Source organism: Etheostoma spectabile, chromosome 5 (assembly GCF_008692095.1).
Source record: "Etheostoma spectabile isolate EspeVRDwgs_2016 chromosome 5, UIUC_Espe_1.0, whole genome shotgun sequence".
NCBI lineage: Eukaryota > Metazoa > Chordata > Actinopteri > Perciformes > Percidae > Etheostoma > Etheostoma spectabile.
In genome coordinates, this window is record NC_045737.1 from 31,761,431 (window position 1) to 31,780,630 (window position 19,200).

The window sequence follows — 19,200 nt, forward strand, 5'->3', positions numbered from 1 at the left end:
GAAAAAAAACAAAAAAACAAAGACAGAAAGAACACAGTGAACACAAAAGACACTACAAGACAACAGTGTGACCCTTGTGTTGTCCTACCGGGTCAAAAACGGACAAAGATTTGACATTTTTGTCCATTTTTTCCACCTTACTCCCACTTTTTTTACACTACTTTTTGGAATTCATGGTCAATAACCCTCATTTATATAGAATTATACCTAATATTTGAGTTAAAAGAGCAGAAATTATGAATTATTTTGACTAATAGTTAAGATCAGAGGAATTAAAGTGATCAATTGCAATTGCAAAGAGCAAGTAAGTACTCTAATCCATCTTTTGTGATAATTTGCTTAAAAAGAAACCCCTATTTCAGATATGACATTTTTAAAGGGGTCCAATTTGAACTTATGACAAAAGGAGGGTTAACAGAAAATTAACAACAATATAGAAAGGCAACTATTCTAGTGTGTTAAAAGCCTGAGAATAAAAACATGTTTTAAGATGGGATTTGAAAAAAACAGGCAGTGTAGGGGCCAGCCTAATATGTAGAGTTTGGGGGGGGGGGTGCTACTTTAAAGGCGTGGGATCACAAGAAACAACTGGTCAGCTGACCTGAGTAACCTCGGGCTGGGGGGGGGGGGGGGGGTTGGGAAGTTATGGTTGCAATAGGTCAGAGAGATAGGTTGGAGCTAGCCCATTAAGTGCTATATGTAAACAATAGTATAATGAAATCAATTTCATTTTAAAATGTTAGCTGCCCCCTCCACCCTTCCTCCCTCCTTCTTTCTTCCCTCTGCTTTTCTGTCCTCCTGTATCCTTGATGGCAAATAGCACCTGTTGCACACACCACACACACACACACACACACACACACACACACACACACACACACACACACACACACACACACACACACACACAGGCATTTACAACATACTGCATTTAATTTTCTTGACATTACAAGGATAACATTTAGATGTAAAATTAAGTATTTTTTGTCTTTGCCATGTATTGGCCGACGGACACACAAACGTAAGAGGAGTTAATAAAGAGCATTCTAAAAAAAGTTTTTTATGCTTGTATTGTTATTGCTTTATGTGTGTAAATGTATTATGTTCATATTCATATTTCAATTCCCACATTGTGCTTGTATGCTCGTGCACTTTGCTACTGCAACCTCAGACATTTTTATTCTACTAACACTGTCTTGTTACTCTACATGACATAAGAGCAGAAGAGGAAACATATAATTAAGTTCACATGCCTTTTCAAATACATATTTGTCACATCCAATCCCTCACTTTTAACACACTCACACACACCAGACACACACATACAACAATACCTAAAAAAGGTCCACCTAACAGTCCTAAATCTATATATATATATGTCTCCTATTTATATGAATTCATGTTCAAGGTATTTTCGTTAGGGATTTCCCACCTGAATGTAGACCTGCTGCTTATTATCTAAAGTTTCATAAATCCTCCTTGTGAGCACTCGTCTGATTTAAGGCGACGACAGACACGGTCGCCCTGGCGCACTCGAACTTGGATTTGTCCCCGACTGAGTCAGCCATCCCCCCTGGCCGCCACTGCGGGGCGTCCGGGCGCTGGAGCGGCGCCGTGCACCCCTTCAGTCGGCTCCCTGCAACAGGCTGCCCCGTCACATCTTCCCGCAGCGCTGCACGGCCATCATCTCTCAGCATTACGCCATACACAGAGGTTGGCAGGGACTAGCACCCTCCGCCTCTCTGTCTTCATGAACCTGTGGGATAGATGTGACCTTTTTGGACTTGAATTCCACACGGTTATAGATTAAATACTGGGGGTGGGGAAGATTAATGGACGATATCGTTGAATCAGCCAAATTGCAACATTTCCAATTGCAACATTTCCAATATTAAAAAAATATTATAAATTAGCCTGGGCTTTGTTAACGTGCATTACCTAAACTCATCTTTCCAATTAGTAAATAACACATTTGAATTGAGTTCAATTGAATTGAGAGAGAGAGTTAATGGAGTCCGTGGTCCTCTGCGCGCCGCTGCGTCCGTTTCGCTCTTATCGGTCGGATCTGACAGTTAAGTTTCTAAAACGGTCCCTGTCCTGTGCACCTCGTCCCCTGTCCCCCTTCCAGCTCTACCTCTCCGTAATTGAATTAGCTCGGTTTTTAGGCGGGGGAGGGGCCTGGCTTTGTTCGAGTGACGCCCATTTAAATAATTTCAAACCAATGGGACAATCCCCCGCTCCGCCGTAACCAAACCCACTCTCGCAGTCAGCGTCTGGAGCTGCCTGCCTGCGCCTTCACCTTCCTGTGTGTCCCGGCGTCTGAAACCCAAACACGAGAAAGAGGAAGACTACACAGCGCCCTCATGGGAGAACGCACGATTTGTTTTTTTTTAAGAAACACGATGGCTTATATATGAGGAGGACACTTTGAGATGCGGACATAAATAAGAAAGAGTCTTCACGGAGAGAAGCGCATGAGAAGACACAACGCTGTCCGTCCTGTCTCCGTCACCGAGAAGGACTCCTCCCCACCTCGGCAGTGACACCTCCGGTAAAACGCCGAGAAAGGATAACAGTTTTCTTTTTTTACGCTGGAGACGAAGGACCGAGTCTAACATTACCATTCATCTGCCACTGACGGACTGTATGGCTTTAAAAAGTTGCCTGGAAAACATGGACATCTGACGTGAGCCACACGGCGTCATTGGACACATTGAACCTCTCTCTCTCTCCCTCTTTCGCTCTCTCTCTCTCTTCTCCATCACATCTTGGACTGACTAATCCCCTGCGCTTTGGGCTTGGAGTAAGAAGTGTTCAGCAGTTGTCATTTGCCCTGACACAGGCTACACCAATAGCTCCCTACATAAGGGGAAAATCACCCACACCACAGAAGACACTGTCTGTTGTTTTGCGCATTTAGTGTGCGCGCCGATCTCTCTGCTTGTGCATCAGTAGGAGAACTATTTTGTCAGCCCACCACGGATGTGTCAGCGCTGACATCCTGCATGGCACAAAGCCTGTGTGATTCATCTGGACCCTCGACCTGCATCCGAGAGACAACCCAGTGACGCGTCGGTTTTTGTAACTTTAAATTTCAACCTGAGCCGAAGTGTCATCTCAAGTGTCCCTCTGAATGGTTCTCGCTGTCCGTTGTGCTCATTTGTACTTGTTTAGCATTCACGAACTGCGCCAGCAAACACACGGCCACATGTGAATGAGACACTCATCAGCTGTCCCGGTTCAAGCGCCCGTACAACTCGACTGACTGACCGACACTGAAGAGGAATACGTGCCGAAGTTTCGCTGTAGTGATGCTGCAAATGGAAATGGTCATCTTCGTCTGCCTGGGGCTGTTGATGTGTGTATTTAGCCAAGAGCCCAGTTCCAAAGTGGTGGCCGACCGCTACGCCGTCTTCTGGAACCGGACCAACGCCAAGTAAGTGGCCTCACACCGGGCAGGTTCGCCGCGGAGAATCGGGGTTGTTCCGTCTCCCCGCTCACTGCATGAACCACGGGGTTCGCAGGTTTTGCTGGAATATACATCAGTGTTTATTCTCCGCAGTGAGGGCGTAATGCCAGAAGGTACAGGCTATAGCCAGGGATAAGACCACAGTAGTGTAAAAAGGCTACTTTGTCTTATTTTCAATACGTGGCTGCTCATTATCAGCGCGTCCCTCGAGGCAACTATAGATTAAACCCGTGCGTAATAAGGCCTGGGGCATAGCATCCATCGACTGGTGTCAATATTGTCCGGATACGAAAATTCAGCGTGTCATTGTGGGTTATTCCATCATAGGTACAGGTTTAGGGTGAAAGCTATAAAGCCTGGGACATTATCTTCCATGTTTGGCGAGCTCAAAATGGGTATTTCCACGACCCCATTGGACCCATTACCACCAGTATCTAACTAGGCTAAATACTTATTAATCAGCACAAATCCACGAAGTCCAATAAATGTGGCAATTCATTTACCCACTTCACTTCAGTGTAGGTTCCTGCCTTGTTTTGAAAAACTTAAATTGTAGGCCAACGCTGATGTGGTTCTAGAGGTATTTACGGTTCATCACTAACTATAAATGCGACAGCATAATGTATCTGTCAATATTAAAAAGCTCATTCACGAAATTGAGCACACAGTTACCATTATGAGACTTATGGGCATAGAGGGGTCTCAGAACACCCAAAAGTAGCCTACATACAGTAACGGAGTGCTTCATGAATATTATAAAGGCACCATGGCACACAAATTACACAAAATGAAAAACTAGTCTTTGAATAGCCAAGACACACAGCAGGCTGAAGCCCGGGAATATTACGGTGATTTTCTCCCCCCCCCCCACCATCTTTAAAATAGTTCTTGAATCACTTTTTCTGTGAAGAAATGTTGCCTTGAGCTACACTTTATTCATTTTTGTTAAGTTCAGAAGCCAATACAATACAGTGTTTTTGTGCAGCATTATAATGATGGATCATTGACATTTGGAGTGCACTTTTGTGAAGTATAAAAAAAAAAAAATCCAATAAAATTTGGTCAGGGCGTTTTTATACAGTGAGCTTTCAGAGAGGAAATAATAGATTTTGCTCAAATTAAACGTTAAATAATGCAGATAAATTCTGGATCATGAAACCCAGGGTTGCGTAATTGTATAAAACTGTGAAAGGGAAAGGGAACTGTGTAAACTATGAACTTTCCCATTTAAAACTTTAGAAAACTTTCACTCTGTGTAACGATATACAGCTTCCTCGTTCTAAAATGGCCAAAGTTTCTATAAAATATACATTTTTTTAGCATGAATGGGTGACCTTTTGGAGTCACAAGTCACATCCTGACCTAATTCATCCTTTTAAAAATAAAAATACTGAAACACCTCAATTATTGTTAAATGTTTTATTCTATTTATAAAATAGTGTGTGTTCAAGATCCAACTGTTGGAAGTAAAGTGAGGATAGTGTGTGCCGTGGACTCAGATGGGGCCACATGAGAGAATGTCAGCAAAGTTAAATTAAAAGTTTCTCAGATGTGCCACAGTGCCCGAGTTGAGCGGCTCTCTGCTCGGACAGGCTCCAGTCAACCTCAGTGTTCATGTTTGTCGCGACAGCGTTTCCCATAAGTCCCTTGGAGTTAGACTGTACAGCCTTGTCCCCGGCTTATTAAGTCTAAACAGCGCTGGTGGAGTTTTTTTACAAAGATCTTTTACTCAACTGCCAATGGCACTTAGTGTTTGTTGAATAAAATCCCCAGCTTAGTCTCCAAGTGTGCACAAAGCCATTAATAGCACACGCTGAATTTGTTGCACAACTATTTATATACAGTTTGAAGTTTCTGAAAACATGATTTATTGCTTGAAGCAATTAGTGGTCAGGGAAACAAACGGAGGGCTGACTGTAAGCCCTCTCCTGAAGCCGGGGCCAGTCTCGCGGGGTGCGCAGATTCTCGGCCTGATATACCCTAGACCGTGACTGTTGTGGTCTAGGTCTTTACTCTGACTTGCCCCGGCTGTTTATTTATTTGCCGCTTTTCTTCAATAGAGGCAAACACAATTTTGAGTTGAATCTAGATTTCTGCTGTTGATAGACATACTTTCCTTTAGACAGTACTAGTATTTCTTTTTTTTATTTCAACAAAAAAAAGTTTTGACTTGACCGGCCGCTCAGTCAACTTGATATCTTCCAGATGTGCTGACGAGTTTTCTCAGTTTAAAAAGTGTAGTAAAAAAAAAAAAAAAGGGGAATTAAAAGTAAATCTGTTAATCTCAGATCGGACGCACAGCCGCTGAAAGAGAGCGGGGGAGAAAACACTTTGGGATCCACTTGGCTGCCTGCATGTTGTGTCTTTGACTCTCTTTGCAAATATGAGAAATAGATAGCTTCCTGAGCCTCATCCGTTTTCTGAAGCCCTGACTTGCCCGGGGAAAGGAAACAGGTTTTCACGGAGGCTGTAATGCTGCTAACACCAGTCACTCCGTTCTACTTAACTCTAAATAGAGTTTGTTTGACTCTCACCCCTGCAGGCCTAAAGGCAGGAAGCCAGAAAAGTAACACAACAGCAGGGGAGGACACAGAGAGCGCGAGAGATAGCAAACTTATGTAATTGATGACTCAGTTAATAAATATTGAGTCCCTTTCTTTGTGCATTACTGTAGAAAGCTGGCGTGGCACTGTAACGTCACTTAACCCCTTCTGCCTTTTGTTCCGAGGCTTCACAATCACACCGAAAGTTAGGCTGCTCTAAGAATTCACAACGATCACCGCGCATTGAAAAGCTCATTAGAGCCAAAGCTATATGTTACTTAACGACAGCGAGGAATTAATATGAATAATGCAATTTGTCATGAATAATGTTAGCAAGTGACTTTGTCCTTACATTCTTCCTTTGTGGTGTCTGAACACAGTCGTTCAGGGCTTGTTTTACTCCAAATACTACATCCAGGAAAAGCCATATGTCGGCCATTTTTTTTCACAACGTCCCTTTTGCTCTGAAATGAATCCGCTCAAGTTGGATGGTTCACATCAGCGTGTGCAATACGTTACATAATCAGCTGAAATAAAAGTCAATAAATAAAGAAATAGATAAGCCTTTTCACGGGAATACCAACTGAATCCTGTTTTACTGCCTTCAGCTACGATTAATTAGAAAAAACACAATTAGATTTTTATATTGCAACATGATTGGAAAAAGTGTGATAAAACACACAAAAGAGCTTCTTCTTCTGCGGTTTCAGTCGATGTCAGACAACACAATGGCGCCGAACTTTTTGTGTGTCTGAAATGTAACCTTTAGTCAGCAAAAATGTTTTTTGCAGGTTAGAATTTCTACAATTTGGTTTTCCATCGGTCAGAATTCCGAGCAATTGGTAGATTAGTGTGGAATTTTATATTGGTTTAGTGTATCGTAATCTGCGTTAGCAGTGCCCTGGGTCTTTCTGCTGGGTGCTTGTGTTGTTGGGGATCGGGGTGCGAGTCTGAGGGGGTTTCCATGGTGTCTCCTTGGCTTCAGTCCACCGTTGTGTATCAACTCCAGCATGAAACCAGAAACTTTCTTTTCTTTTCTTTTCATATCTTCACCAATCTCTATATGTAACACAGCCACACTTTCTCTTGTAGTTTTCTTCTTCTTATTTTTTTTTCCAGCTTTTTTCGCCATGAAATTTTTTTTGGATGATTTTGAGGGACAGTTTAGAAAATTGGAAATTGGAAAAATGGGAAATCTTCAAGATGGATCTGTCCACAGAGTTTCTTCAGCTTGAAATAACTTAAAATACAAGACATTTCCCTGTGGATTCTGCCCTCTGCTATCTCCCTGACTGTCTTTGCTTGTGAGTATTTATTCTAATGAGGGGACAGCCAGTGGCTCTAATGATGTCTCGGGCTGTAAAGCCGAAGAGAGGGCCCTTCCCTTCCCTTCCCTTTCTTTCTCCCCCTCTGTCCTTTATTCTTCCACATATTCCTCCTTGTCTTTCTCCCGTGTTGCCTCTCGCCGCTCTGCCTCTCTCCCGCTCTCTTTCTCTCTCCCTCATGCCCTCCCTAGCTTCCCTCACTCTCTCGTTGCCGGCCACAGAAAATGCATGAATACAATTAGATATTTCGGGAGTCCCTGCACAGTTGACGGTGTAGAAAGACGCGCAGAGGTCAGCCCCACTTTGAGAGGAGCTGAGGGAGAGGTCGCGAACACACGGCGAGGAATAACAAAGCAGAACGTTGGCCTGGGAATGACAAACTAGTAACTACGACACTTTTTGAAGTGGAGGGTGTTGTGAACATTAACAGTTTGATGCGGTGTTGGTCATGCCAATGGCTCAAGGTGATTTGTTTTTTTGCTGCATAATTTGTAGCCCAGCAAACAGCCTGCGAAGCGTTTTTTTCTAACGTGCTGCCTTGTGTTGTTTTTACAAGTACAATGTACTGTAACTGGAGGCCTGTGTACAGTAGTCGGGTCGCTGGTATCAAAGACGACTGTCCTTTGTTGCAGTCATGTCTGGCTCGTCTTTGTCTGTGCATGGGGATGTTTTTTGTGCTTCAGTGTGTACATGCAATGTACCAAATGAGCCATAAAGTCATAAAGGGCCCCCCCGATACGATATCGTCACGATACTTATGCCACAATACGATATTATTGCGATTTTAAACATATTGCAATATTCTGCGACACATTGCAATGTATAACCTTTTTTCCAACTTTTAATTTTTCCCAATTTCAAATGACGTCCCCGAAAGGAAACTTGGTCAACATCTGTTTTATCTAAAAAGATACATTTCTCTGTTTGTTCATATCACTTTAATTTTTATTGCTGCAAAATGGGATTGTCAAGCAGACAAACTGACCAACACATATATAGTAAAAGATAGATGCTTGGCGCCTGTGTATCGATACAGTATTGCCACTGAAAATATCGCAGTACTATGCTGTGTCGATTTTTTGCCCCCCCCCCTTACTTTTCCCTCTTTTTTAGACTCTGATACCAGAATAATGACATATTTTGTCCTTGAACTTCTCATTACCTGTCTCAGACCAGTGGGACATGAATAGGCGTCTTGTCAATCTGTGCTTGTGCGTGTGTGTGTGTGTGTGTGTGTGTGTGTGTGCGCATGCATGTGCAAATACTGACTGAATACTGACAAAAGCACCCATGCATGGAGGTGGAAAGTTAGCCCACACACCAATCTGTCTCTAACAGATGTGTAAAAGGCATATTACAGTATTATTTTAAAAATCAAGTTTTAGATTGCCTTTTGTTGGTTAAGTGGGTAGTTTCTGTCCCCATGCTAGTCTTTCCTGTCCCCCTGGTCATTTTTATACTGACTCGCTCGGATCTGTGTTTTACTTTCTCCTCTGCCCTGGCTCGCGGTCCTTCTCGGTCTCAAGGCTGATTAATTCTCACTAATGACCCCTTTGCTCTGTCATTCTTTTATGCCTGTGGCGTTGGCAAGCACAAGCACCGAGCGAGCTGGGTGGACAGCGAGTGAAGGGGACGCATAATCACAAACAATCACAGGACCTGACGGAAAACCAGCAAACTGTAATAAAGGTGTTTTGCTGTGTAATACTTCCATTAGGTTTGAATGGCACTCTGTTTTCTCATCCAGACCTGTAAATGCACATTCCATTTAAATTAGATTTTCTTTTCTTTTCTATTAAGTAGAAAATGAGCCCAGCAGGCAGTAGTCAATGCTTAGTCAATGTGCTTGGCAGAACAGCTGTTCTTCAGCGCGCGGTGGAAGGGGGGGAGGACTCTTGGCCGTGACCCTTGTGGAGGTGCTGTGCAGCGGACAGAAGAAGCCCTGTCGCCGGGGGTGCCTGGTGGTCAGGCTGTAGTCTTGGATATGCTAATCCTACTGAAGTAAAGATAGCCTACAAATGGCTAAAAAAAACCCCTATATAATAGTTTTGTATAATTATATGTATTTTAGATTGGATTATTATGGATTCACTAGTATTCATAATTTGTTACTTATTTATTATTATTTATTTACTACATTTTTGGTGAATTAGTGAATTATTTTTTGTAAATAAAAACAAAGATTTTATGCTTTTCTAAGCCTAGCGCTGACTTTTTAACAATTAATTCACCTTTTTTTGACCGTCATTTTGGTCATTGTTTTTTTTTTTTTAAACAGACCACGACCTCAGAAAACATGTATTTTTCTCATGATTAGATACATATTTCATACATATAGCCTGACCATTTAACAGTGTTGAATCGGCACTAAGAGCCTAAAAAAAATATTAATGTCAAATTAAATGTGTTGTTACCCACCAGATCGGACGGGGTCTTTTAGACAGAAATTGGAAATATTGGGGCGCCCGGATAGCTCAGTTGGTAGAGCGGGCGCCCAAATATAAATATATATATATATATATATATATATTATCTCAAAGCGGCAGGCCCTGGTTCGGCTCCGACCTGCGGCCCTTTGCTGCGTGTAGTCCCCCCCCCCCTTTCACTTCTTCAGCTGTCCTGTCATTAACGGCCAAAAATGCCCCAAAAAAATAATCTTGAAAAGAAAAAAAGAAATTGACAATATTGAATGGCAGCTTTACTTAAGTTGCACATGTTTCCCTCCCTTGCCTGGGGAACCAGATTGTAACGTCCAGGTTTTTGTTTTCAGAGTAATCACTCCAAGGTCAGATGGAGTGCTGAAACCCCGCTATCAGCTCAGCGATCTGTCTTTTAGCACTAACTCAACCCATTTCTTTCAGGCGAAACGAACGCTCGGTATACTGTAGCTCTACTTGAAAATGATAAAGTGTTAACCGTAAGATAAAAGCAATATTTCCACGTTTTGCTCATTGGTTGCTACTAAATGCATTTGTTTGTTAATTTAGGGGCTAGTTTTTCCTCTATCCTTGCTCTCGTTTTCTTAGTTTCACTCAAAAATGTCAAAGTTGTAGAAAGTTTTTCCCCCCATACGGTTTCTTTATTTCTCTACTTTGCGAAGCTGTGCGATCAGATCTGGCAGTCCAAAGTTGTATTTTTACTGGGAACACCTGAGTAGATTTGTGGTTGATATGACTAGAGTAGACAGAAACAAAAATATTTGGCTGTTGGGTTTATTCAGCTCCCATATCAGAAAAGCTCATGTTTGAATTGAAGGAGTGATTAAAAGGAATACAGGACTGCTGCAGGTTCAATAAGGGTCAAAACCCCAGTCCAGAAATCTCGCTGTAAGTCCTCATTCGTGTCTGAAAATGGCGCTACCATATCCTTCTTCAGCTCCTCTGCTCTCCTCTGTAAGATGGAGGCTTAGAAGCAGCTGTTACTGTAGTAACGCTTGGTTGGTCTATCACCCCTGACCAGAAAGGGGCGCTACTGAGAGAGGTCTGATACCCTATTGTGCCCTCTGCTCTCAGCCTACAGCATTTCAAGTGTACAGTTGTGAGTGAAAGCTCCATACATGCGCTTGATTCAAAACAGCTTTCTCTGCTTTGCTTGATTTTGACCTCGTTAAACTCATTCACCGTCAAAGTCGTGTTGTATTTACAGAAACTACACTAGCACGTCAAGGGCCAAAACGACTGATGGGTTTCAAAAAATGTTTTTTTCACTTACTGTCATTGTTCACTATTCAACTGGAAAATGTGACGGGAACGATTGAGACTGTTCGCATTTTGCCAGACACATTTTCCACAGATAATTCCTTTCATGGTAGGCTTGCTTCGGACCTTACACTGCCGTTTTCCTTATTTAACTTGGGGAGTGGGGGGGGGGGGGGGGGGGGGGGCTGCGGGGAGTGACTGACTATTTTTCTAGCTGGGCAGCAGTGTGGAGAATAGATCCCAGAAGAGAACACATCTCCAGCTCGTGAATAAAGACCTAATTGACGGGTTGTAGCCAGTTGTAAATGACTCGTGAGGTAATGTGTCTTCACAGACAGACTGAGACACACACAGAGGGCTGTACAATGGCATGCGCTGCTATCTCTTTGGAATTGACACACTCTACTTGATTTATTCCCATACTTTTTTATATTCCAAAAAAGAAGGTGTTCTGATTTTATTCATAAATTGTTGTTGTGGGCAGTAGCCATTGACGGCTGACACAGCTTCTTGTGTTTTGTGTTCTTTGTTTGCGTTGGCAAAGTAGTAAAAAGGTGAAAGGACTAGTTCATTCGCTGGCCTTGTTTTTTAATATGAACACCTCTTTGTAAAGTTTCCACCGTTGCTACAGTTTTCCACTGACGTAAATATCAATAAACAAACAACGTTGCATTCACTTTGTTCAGTCGAGCGTTGTGGCGAGACGTGCCAATAATAAGCTAGCTGCATTAGCCTGTTTGAATTGACAGTAGAGAAAATACTAGCAACCCCCCCCCCCCCACACACACACACACACACACACGCACACACACATCCAATGCTGCTAGGCCGTGAGACTGAAAGACGGCCATTGTTCTGCTCACCGTGTCCACTCCACATAGCCAGGGCTGAAAGTAATGCATGTGCTTTAAACGGAGGGAGAGAAAAAAAGAAAAAAAAGAAAGGGAGGGCAAAGAAGAGGAGTGAGGGAGAATGGTGTGAATGGCTCAGGGAAAGGGAGAGCGCACAGCTGAAGTTGTAGGACGCTTTTGGACAGAAAAAGGGAGGAGAGGAGTAGTATAATGCAAGCGGCAGACACAAGGGGAGAGGCATGTAGTAGCCAGGAGTGACACAGTGTGTGGAAAAGAAGAGGTGGCAGTTTCCCTCATTTCCAACGAGCCTTATCCATCCTCTCTCACAACTCATCAGCCCTCCTCCCCTCCTTGTCTGTCCTTGCCAGGGTTTAAAGATGCATGCGGCCTGCTGGCTCTCTGTCTGTCTCTCTGTCTCCCTGGTGGTGACCCGTGGTTGGTTGGTTGGTTGGTTGGGTTGGTTGGTTGGTGGTGGTTCTCCAGGGGATGGACTCGAGGTCTTTACCCTGAGGTGGTGTCGTCTTTGCGGTCTGGTTTTAGTGACACTGGGGCTCTTTTTTACAGAGACAGGATTAAGCGCTCAGGTTTAGACCCCTGCTTTGTTTCCTCTGACACTGAAGACTCCCACACACAGGGCTGTGTTTACTTGGGGGTTGCTGCTGTGGCACTAAAGTTGCATCTTGGTCTTAACTACTGGGACACAGTGCACACTGTGCCCTTGGAAGTGCATTTTCCAATGATATGCATGTCACAGTCTGAATGCCAGAGTGTGTGTAATGTAGCGGCTTAATGGAGGGTTTCATTCCAAAATGCTACATATCTGCTGTGGAGACAAAGTGATGCAAAGAGAATGAGCTGTTGATCTACTTTGCAAGGTCATAAAACGATGCGTTCCTTTCATTGTGATGAATAATGTGTATAATTATGCAAGGTTGTAATTAAAATGGTGGATGTCTCATGTTGTTACTTTTTATTTGTCTTGGACTCAGCTTGAGTTTGAAGGCTCGGGGTCCGCTAAGGCCTAGTGGGATTTTGATTAAAAATGAAATGCAAAATTACAATTGATTGTTAGATCTATTGTACTGTATGTTAATGCAATTCTGAAATCGGCTAAACTGAACTTCTACTACTACTTTGGCATGAAAAGCTCTTTTTCAAATCTATTTTCCAGGATCTTTTATTACGTAGCTTGTCTGATCTGGGCTCTGGAATCAAGCAGATAATGAATCACGTTTAAAAATGTATAACACAGAATTAAATCTGACGTCGTCATGTGAACCTGGGTTTGATGTCAAGATGAGCGAGTCTTTTGTGTTTGTGGGTATCTGTGTTTGTGCATCGGTGTGTTACTTATAACTTGTGCGCGCACGTAAGTGTGTGTGTGTGTGAGCGTGCGTGCTTATCCTTAGCCGACCTCTGCATCGATACTCGCTTTAATGAAGCGGCAGACACACACACACACAACACACACACACACACACACACACACACGCACACGCGTGTCACTATAGCAGAGCACAGCACTATTCTTGACCCAATTCTCTCAGCTCCTTGATAGCTTTCCCATTTCTTCAAGTTGAATTGTGTATGCGTGTGTATGTGTGTGCATGCTGGTCTTTGTTTATGTGTGGTGGTTGGTGTTGCTGTGTGAAACTGTACTGAGTGTGTATATTTTTTTCCCCCTAAAGGGAAAACGATTGATCCCGGGATGTGTGATAAATCCCATCTTCACCCTCTCCTCTCATCTGAGCCCAGCTTTGACTGGTCTGGCTTACTCCAAACATTAACCCACATAACCAAATATGACACCCTAAAGAACATAGACCCCCCCCCCATACACACACACAAACACACACACACACACACACACACAGGTTTGGAAGGGCAGTTCATTATTTCTTTAGTAAGGTTCAAGTTGCAGGAGATGTGGTATTTATTCTGTTTATTTTCTTCCTTTTATATCAGCGAGCAGCAAGCCTCGGAGTGCAGCAGCCTTTGAACCGAGGCCTATCCCATGACTGCAGACCTGGGTATTAACCCAGAGCCACTGAGAGGCTTAAAAAGCCATCAGCTCATTGTCCAGAGACAAAAAAAAGCCCCCCCCCCCTCCTCCTCCATCCTTCTCATCTCTTTTCCTCCTTCCCTCCTTTCTTAAGAATGCCTTGAGCTGGCCTCTGCTGGCATTCATATTAATCAGTTTTAAGGGTCTAATGAGATAAGTGAGACTTAAGGGGAGTCCCCAAAGTGGCCTAAGCCCTCCGGATAAACAGAGGTGATGAGTGCTGCCTATGGCTACATCCACAGTGGTGTTTTTTTTCTTTCCAGCATTGTCGTGCATACAAATGTTTTTAATGTCCTTAATCTCTCTGTTGAGCTTAGAAAGCCAAAACATCAGTAGATTTATTGAAGGGAGAATCATCACCTTGCTTCTTAAATGGCAAGGTGATGATAAAATGGTTTTGTGATTTCGGTTTGGCTCTGGCCTTGCGAATTGGTTGAGAAGCTAGTGTATCTGTGGATTTGACCTCACCCGCCAAGTATTTCTGGAATATACTGTAAACCAGTCGGGTTCCTCCAGTTCTTTTGATCTTTGTGCCGTATTGTCCCCTCTGTCTTTTTCCCATCCTCCTCCCTCCCTTCCTCTCTCCTGTCTCTGGGATTACCAGATCTTTAACTGGGCTGTCCATGCCTTTGCCTCTAGGGGTCCTGCTGGGGTGACCCAGCATGCCCGCTGTCAGCGTTAGAGTCACTGTTGTGGCTGGAGCACTTGATTGACGCCTACCTGCACTCTCTTTCTCATACATCCTGATTTTCTGTCTGTTTTTCTTTTTTTTTTTTTTAAACATGCACCAATCTAACCCCGTCCCCATTTTGACTTAAGCTCTCACAACCACAGACAAGAGCCCCTGTGTGTGTGTGTGTGTGTGTTTGTGTGTGTGTGTGTGTGTGTGTGTGTGTGTTGAAAAACTAAAAATGTGGCGAGGGCCAGACACAAAGAGGTCGATATAACAGCAATGGTTGGATCAGTTTTTGATTTGAAATGTTTGAAATGAAATTGGATTAATTAGGCGACAACGAATAAAGCTACTTAGAAAGGATAACCTTCACAGGCAAATGAAATAATCTATAATCTGTAATAATCTTTAACAGGTGCAGATGTCAAGGGTCATTTAGGACAAAAGAAATGAAGTATAGTTTGTTTTAAAATTCCACTAGAACGTTAAAAAAAGAAAATGTTTTGAATTCCTGCTTCAGAGAGAGAGCTTAAATAGTAGTGTTAATACAGTAGTGGTAATAGTCACATTTGGGCGCTGGTGTAACAAAGGCTCGGGTTTATCAGGAGAACTACTGGAGTAGCGGTGAGGCGGGACAAATCCTCAGAGAGTTCAGTTTCACCTGCTGTTCTGTTTCTCGGGGCCGCGGGACTCCACGACCGGAGACATTCCAGCCGGGATTAGAGCGTGCATGGCAAGCGGAAGCACAAATAACAGGGAGTCAAGGCACTTTTTTTTTTTCTTTTTCTTCCCTACCAGAAATGACATAGCGTTTGGCCTCGCTGTTTCAAGATTAACATGCATTTTGACATTTTGACAACATTTTTGTGCAAAAATCAATTTCATAATTTGGGATTCCTGCGCATTTTACCATTGAAGACATTAAAACGTTAAAAAGCATTTGAAAATAACAACAAACCTTTTATTACATTAATTTACAATCTAACCCTCATGTTGTCCTTGGGTCAAATTGACCCGTTTTTCCTATATCGATGTTCTTTTTAATTACCCAGAAGAACATGATTGATTCCACACAACGCTCTTTGGGGTGATTTTGATGGATAATTTTGGGGCGTCTTATTCAATTTTATAGCATTTGAAAAACAAATTGAAGTGGTTTTTGAAATAGTATTGAGTAAAAGTTGACATATTCGAGTCTGGGATTATCCATCAACATCCATTCCTTTAATTTTAGTCCAAATAAATCCTAATATCTGCTTTTCTAACTCAAACAATAGGTATCATTTCCTAAAAATGAGGTTTATTAACCATAAATTCCAAAAATAACTGTAAAACTAAAGTTATTAAGTTAGTGTTACGTAGTGTTGAACACATCAAAAAAAGGGACAAACATTGAAAAAAAAGCATCCAAAGTGTTGAAAAAAGGGCCAAAAATATAAGAAAAAGATAAAAAAAAACATTGCTAAAAAAGTGTCTACAAAATTGTTTATTTTCAATTTTTTGTCAGGAAGACAACACAAGGGTTAATGTTATAAATACAAACAACTCAAAAATGACGATTCATCACAAGAAGTAGCAGTTATAAAGTTGAATAATTGTTTTTGTCTTTCTCACAATTTTTTTGTTTTTTTGCTTTTCCCGATGCTAGTCATTTATTTTATAATGAAATAATAAAAATGTTACCATATGATACCGCCAATTTTTTTACATTGAATAAAATCCCCAATCAAATTTGATGAATTTTTTTTTTTAACCCTTGTGTTGTCTTCCCTGGCAACCATGGGGAAAAAAGTTTTTTTGTCACTTTTTTTCAGCATTATTATCGTTTTTTCCCACATTTTTCCCACATTTTTTAATGTTGTGGGGTTTTCCCAACGTTTTTTGATATTTTTAATGTTGCCATGTTCAGCTCTCATTTTGACGGCCCATTTTTTTTTTTTAATTAACTGAAAACGGGTCAATTTGACCCAAGGACAACATGAGGGTTAAATAAGTTTTCACAATTTTGGCTTCACATCAGAATATGCCTACTGTTTATTAAACCTTTTGATAAAAAGCTTGACATTTTGCAGATGTGGTATTATTTCATGAGGTACATGGTAGATTATTAGCCTGTGGGAAAAGACATGCATCATATTTCTTGCACTGGATTAGAGTGCGTGCCTAGCTGTGGGTGGAGTGATGAAATATTCATTACTGTTTGTGATCTCTAGAAAGAGTAGCACTTGCAAACCTTCGCACGCAATTCATGAAAAATGAAGTCAAGGTAGACATGTTTGGAGCATGAATATGATGGAAGGTTGTCCGCTCGTCTGGTTTGTAGGACGTGAACCCGAAGCATTCAAAATGGCTGGTTGGACCGTGCACATTTCCTCTATTCCACTTTAGCTTCTTTTTTGAAATATATGTTTTTGTTCACAACTTTTTTTGTGCTTTTCATAAGGTGTTAAAGAGACAAGGAACACAAATAAATAAGGATTAATCTGTTTAATGACTGGCTCTGGATTTCCTGTTAAAAGATTGACAGCTGTCGGTCTCCATGTCCGTGACAGTGTCCAATTTGGCAATCTGAGTGACATCAGGTCCACGGCTGCTTTAATAATGCAGTGCAGCCACACTTTTACTGTCCACTCCAGCTCTCCATCCTGTCCTTTCTCTGGGATGTAGCGAGCTGTCCTTACATTAAGTCCAGGCCAGATTGCGTCTGCCGTCGTACATTAACAGCAAAGCCTTCCTCCCTGTATCACTGGTAAGAGGAACATGGCACGAAGATGGCTGAATTATTCACAGTCATAATCGGCCTTTATGTCCTGCTGCCAAGCCTGGCCCCAATGTTATTCTAGTGCATAATTGATAGTGCTCAGAAGTGGAAAAGTTAGAATAGCAGAAGTAATGCAAAGCGAAAGAGTAGTCAGGCAGCGTAAGAAGGGAAGAGGGGGGGATAGGTGGGTTAGTGAGGGGGTTAGAAAGATGGAGGTGGGCCCCTATAGGAGTTTTTACACTGCTTGTGTTAGCCTTTACGGGGCTTAGGTCCAGCTAGCGTGAGGATCGCGTGTGTAGGCCAGCCAGACTAGTCTAAGGGGGGAGAGGAGAGGGGGGATAAGAGGGGGATGAAAGGAGGCGGGAGGGAGAGGAGATGGGGATCCAGAGTAACAAGGCCTGACGCTGAGCCGTTCCAGAATGCGGTCTGTTTCTCCCCCAAAGTGACTCTGAGGCTCCACAGTGGGCAAATATAGTTTTTGACATTAAATTAGATTTTTTTCAATTGAATTTTTTTCTGCAGTAATCACAACTGTTCTGTTGTCTGCACAGGAGATTTGTACTCATGGGTTTGAATTTCCTTTGGATTTAATCCAACTAGTGCCTGCTCAGGCAGGTAAGAGAGCCATTGACATCACATTACAACCATGCGATACAATGATCAATAAACAGCAACCTCCAGAGGAGAGCGGCTATTGGCTCTGTTCCAATAGTAAAGAGAGGCCATCTATTGGGAAATTGAGTGAGACAACCATTTGAAAATGTTTCAAGACAGTACTCCACTCCTGGAAGTAATAAAAAGTAGTGCTGTGTGTTCCATATTTCATTTAAAGCAACCTGCCACCGCATATCTTCATCTTTCCCTAATCCTTTATAGTATTCCTAAATTATTCTATAGAGTTAGATACATTTCTAATGTGATATTTCTGTGAGATTTTTTTTTTCTGCCTCCTCACATCTCTTATCCAGCTCTCTCAATTGAACCCAACACCCTTCCATGGAAGTATGAATGTCTCAGGTGAAGGTGTTAACACAGCCCCAGGGGTAGTCTATTTAGCACCTCTCTGACCCTTAACAAAGCCTTACTAACTGCTGCCTAGCTCTACCTTTTGTGTTCCATAACAAAGCCCTTTAGCTTCTAATAACACCGCTACACCGCCAGTGTCAAGAGAAACCTGAGATAAGGTCCACATCAGAGAGTTGGTGGGAACTGTTTAATCCGCTTCTCGAAACCAAACCAACACACAACAGGCGGGGGATCATGTTTGGCAAAGTGGCCTTCTTTGATGGAGGGATCGGATGGTGTGAGTAGGAGGAATGGGGATGACGGAGAATAGGAAGGCGGCTGAATGCCGGTAGTCTTTTTACGGAGCTGTGAAAGAGAACATCTGGAGAATAATACAGGGAGTTGTACACAGTGTGCGCTAAGGCTCACTCACTCACACACACACACACACAATGATCAATTTCCCCTCTAATCACAACCAAAGTAAATGGTTTGTTCCATTACTTAAGTTTCGGTGTCTGGTCACAAATAAATGAACATATAGTGACCAAGTAATTTCTTCTTCCTTCTCTATGATTCTATTAGATTTTTTTAGTAGTGCCAAACACGCCGTTATTATCATTAAAACCGAAACTCCACATCAAGCTATATCATTTTTCACTTTTCTAATATATTAGAAAGTATCTTTCACCAGAGTCACTACAATGTGGCCATAAAACTGTCGAGTGGAAACATTAGCAGCGATATGTCTGAGAAACTCATAAAACCAATTTACGAGTGCACTTAAGGCCCGTACACCTACTGGAGCCATTC

General features: G+C 42.3%; 1 protein-coding gene across 2 annotated transcripts in view; it reads left to right on the plus strand.

Moving 5' to 3' along the window:
• Positions 1-2,253: 2,253 nt before the first annotated feature.
• The window catches only part of efna5b (ephrin-A5b), a 93,617-nt gene continuing 76,670 nt past the window's right edge, over positions 2,254-19,200 (plus strand). For both annotated transcript variants that reach the window (XM_032516111.1, XM_032516112.1), the window contains exon 1: positions 2,254-3,436. In XM_032516111.1, the coding sequence (XP_032372002.1) occupies positions 3,312-3,436 (125 nt within the window). In that variant the 5' untranslated portion in view covers positions 2,254-3,311. The remainder of the gene's footprint in view (positions 3,437-19,200) is intronic.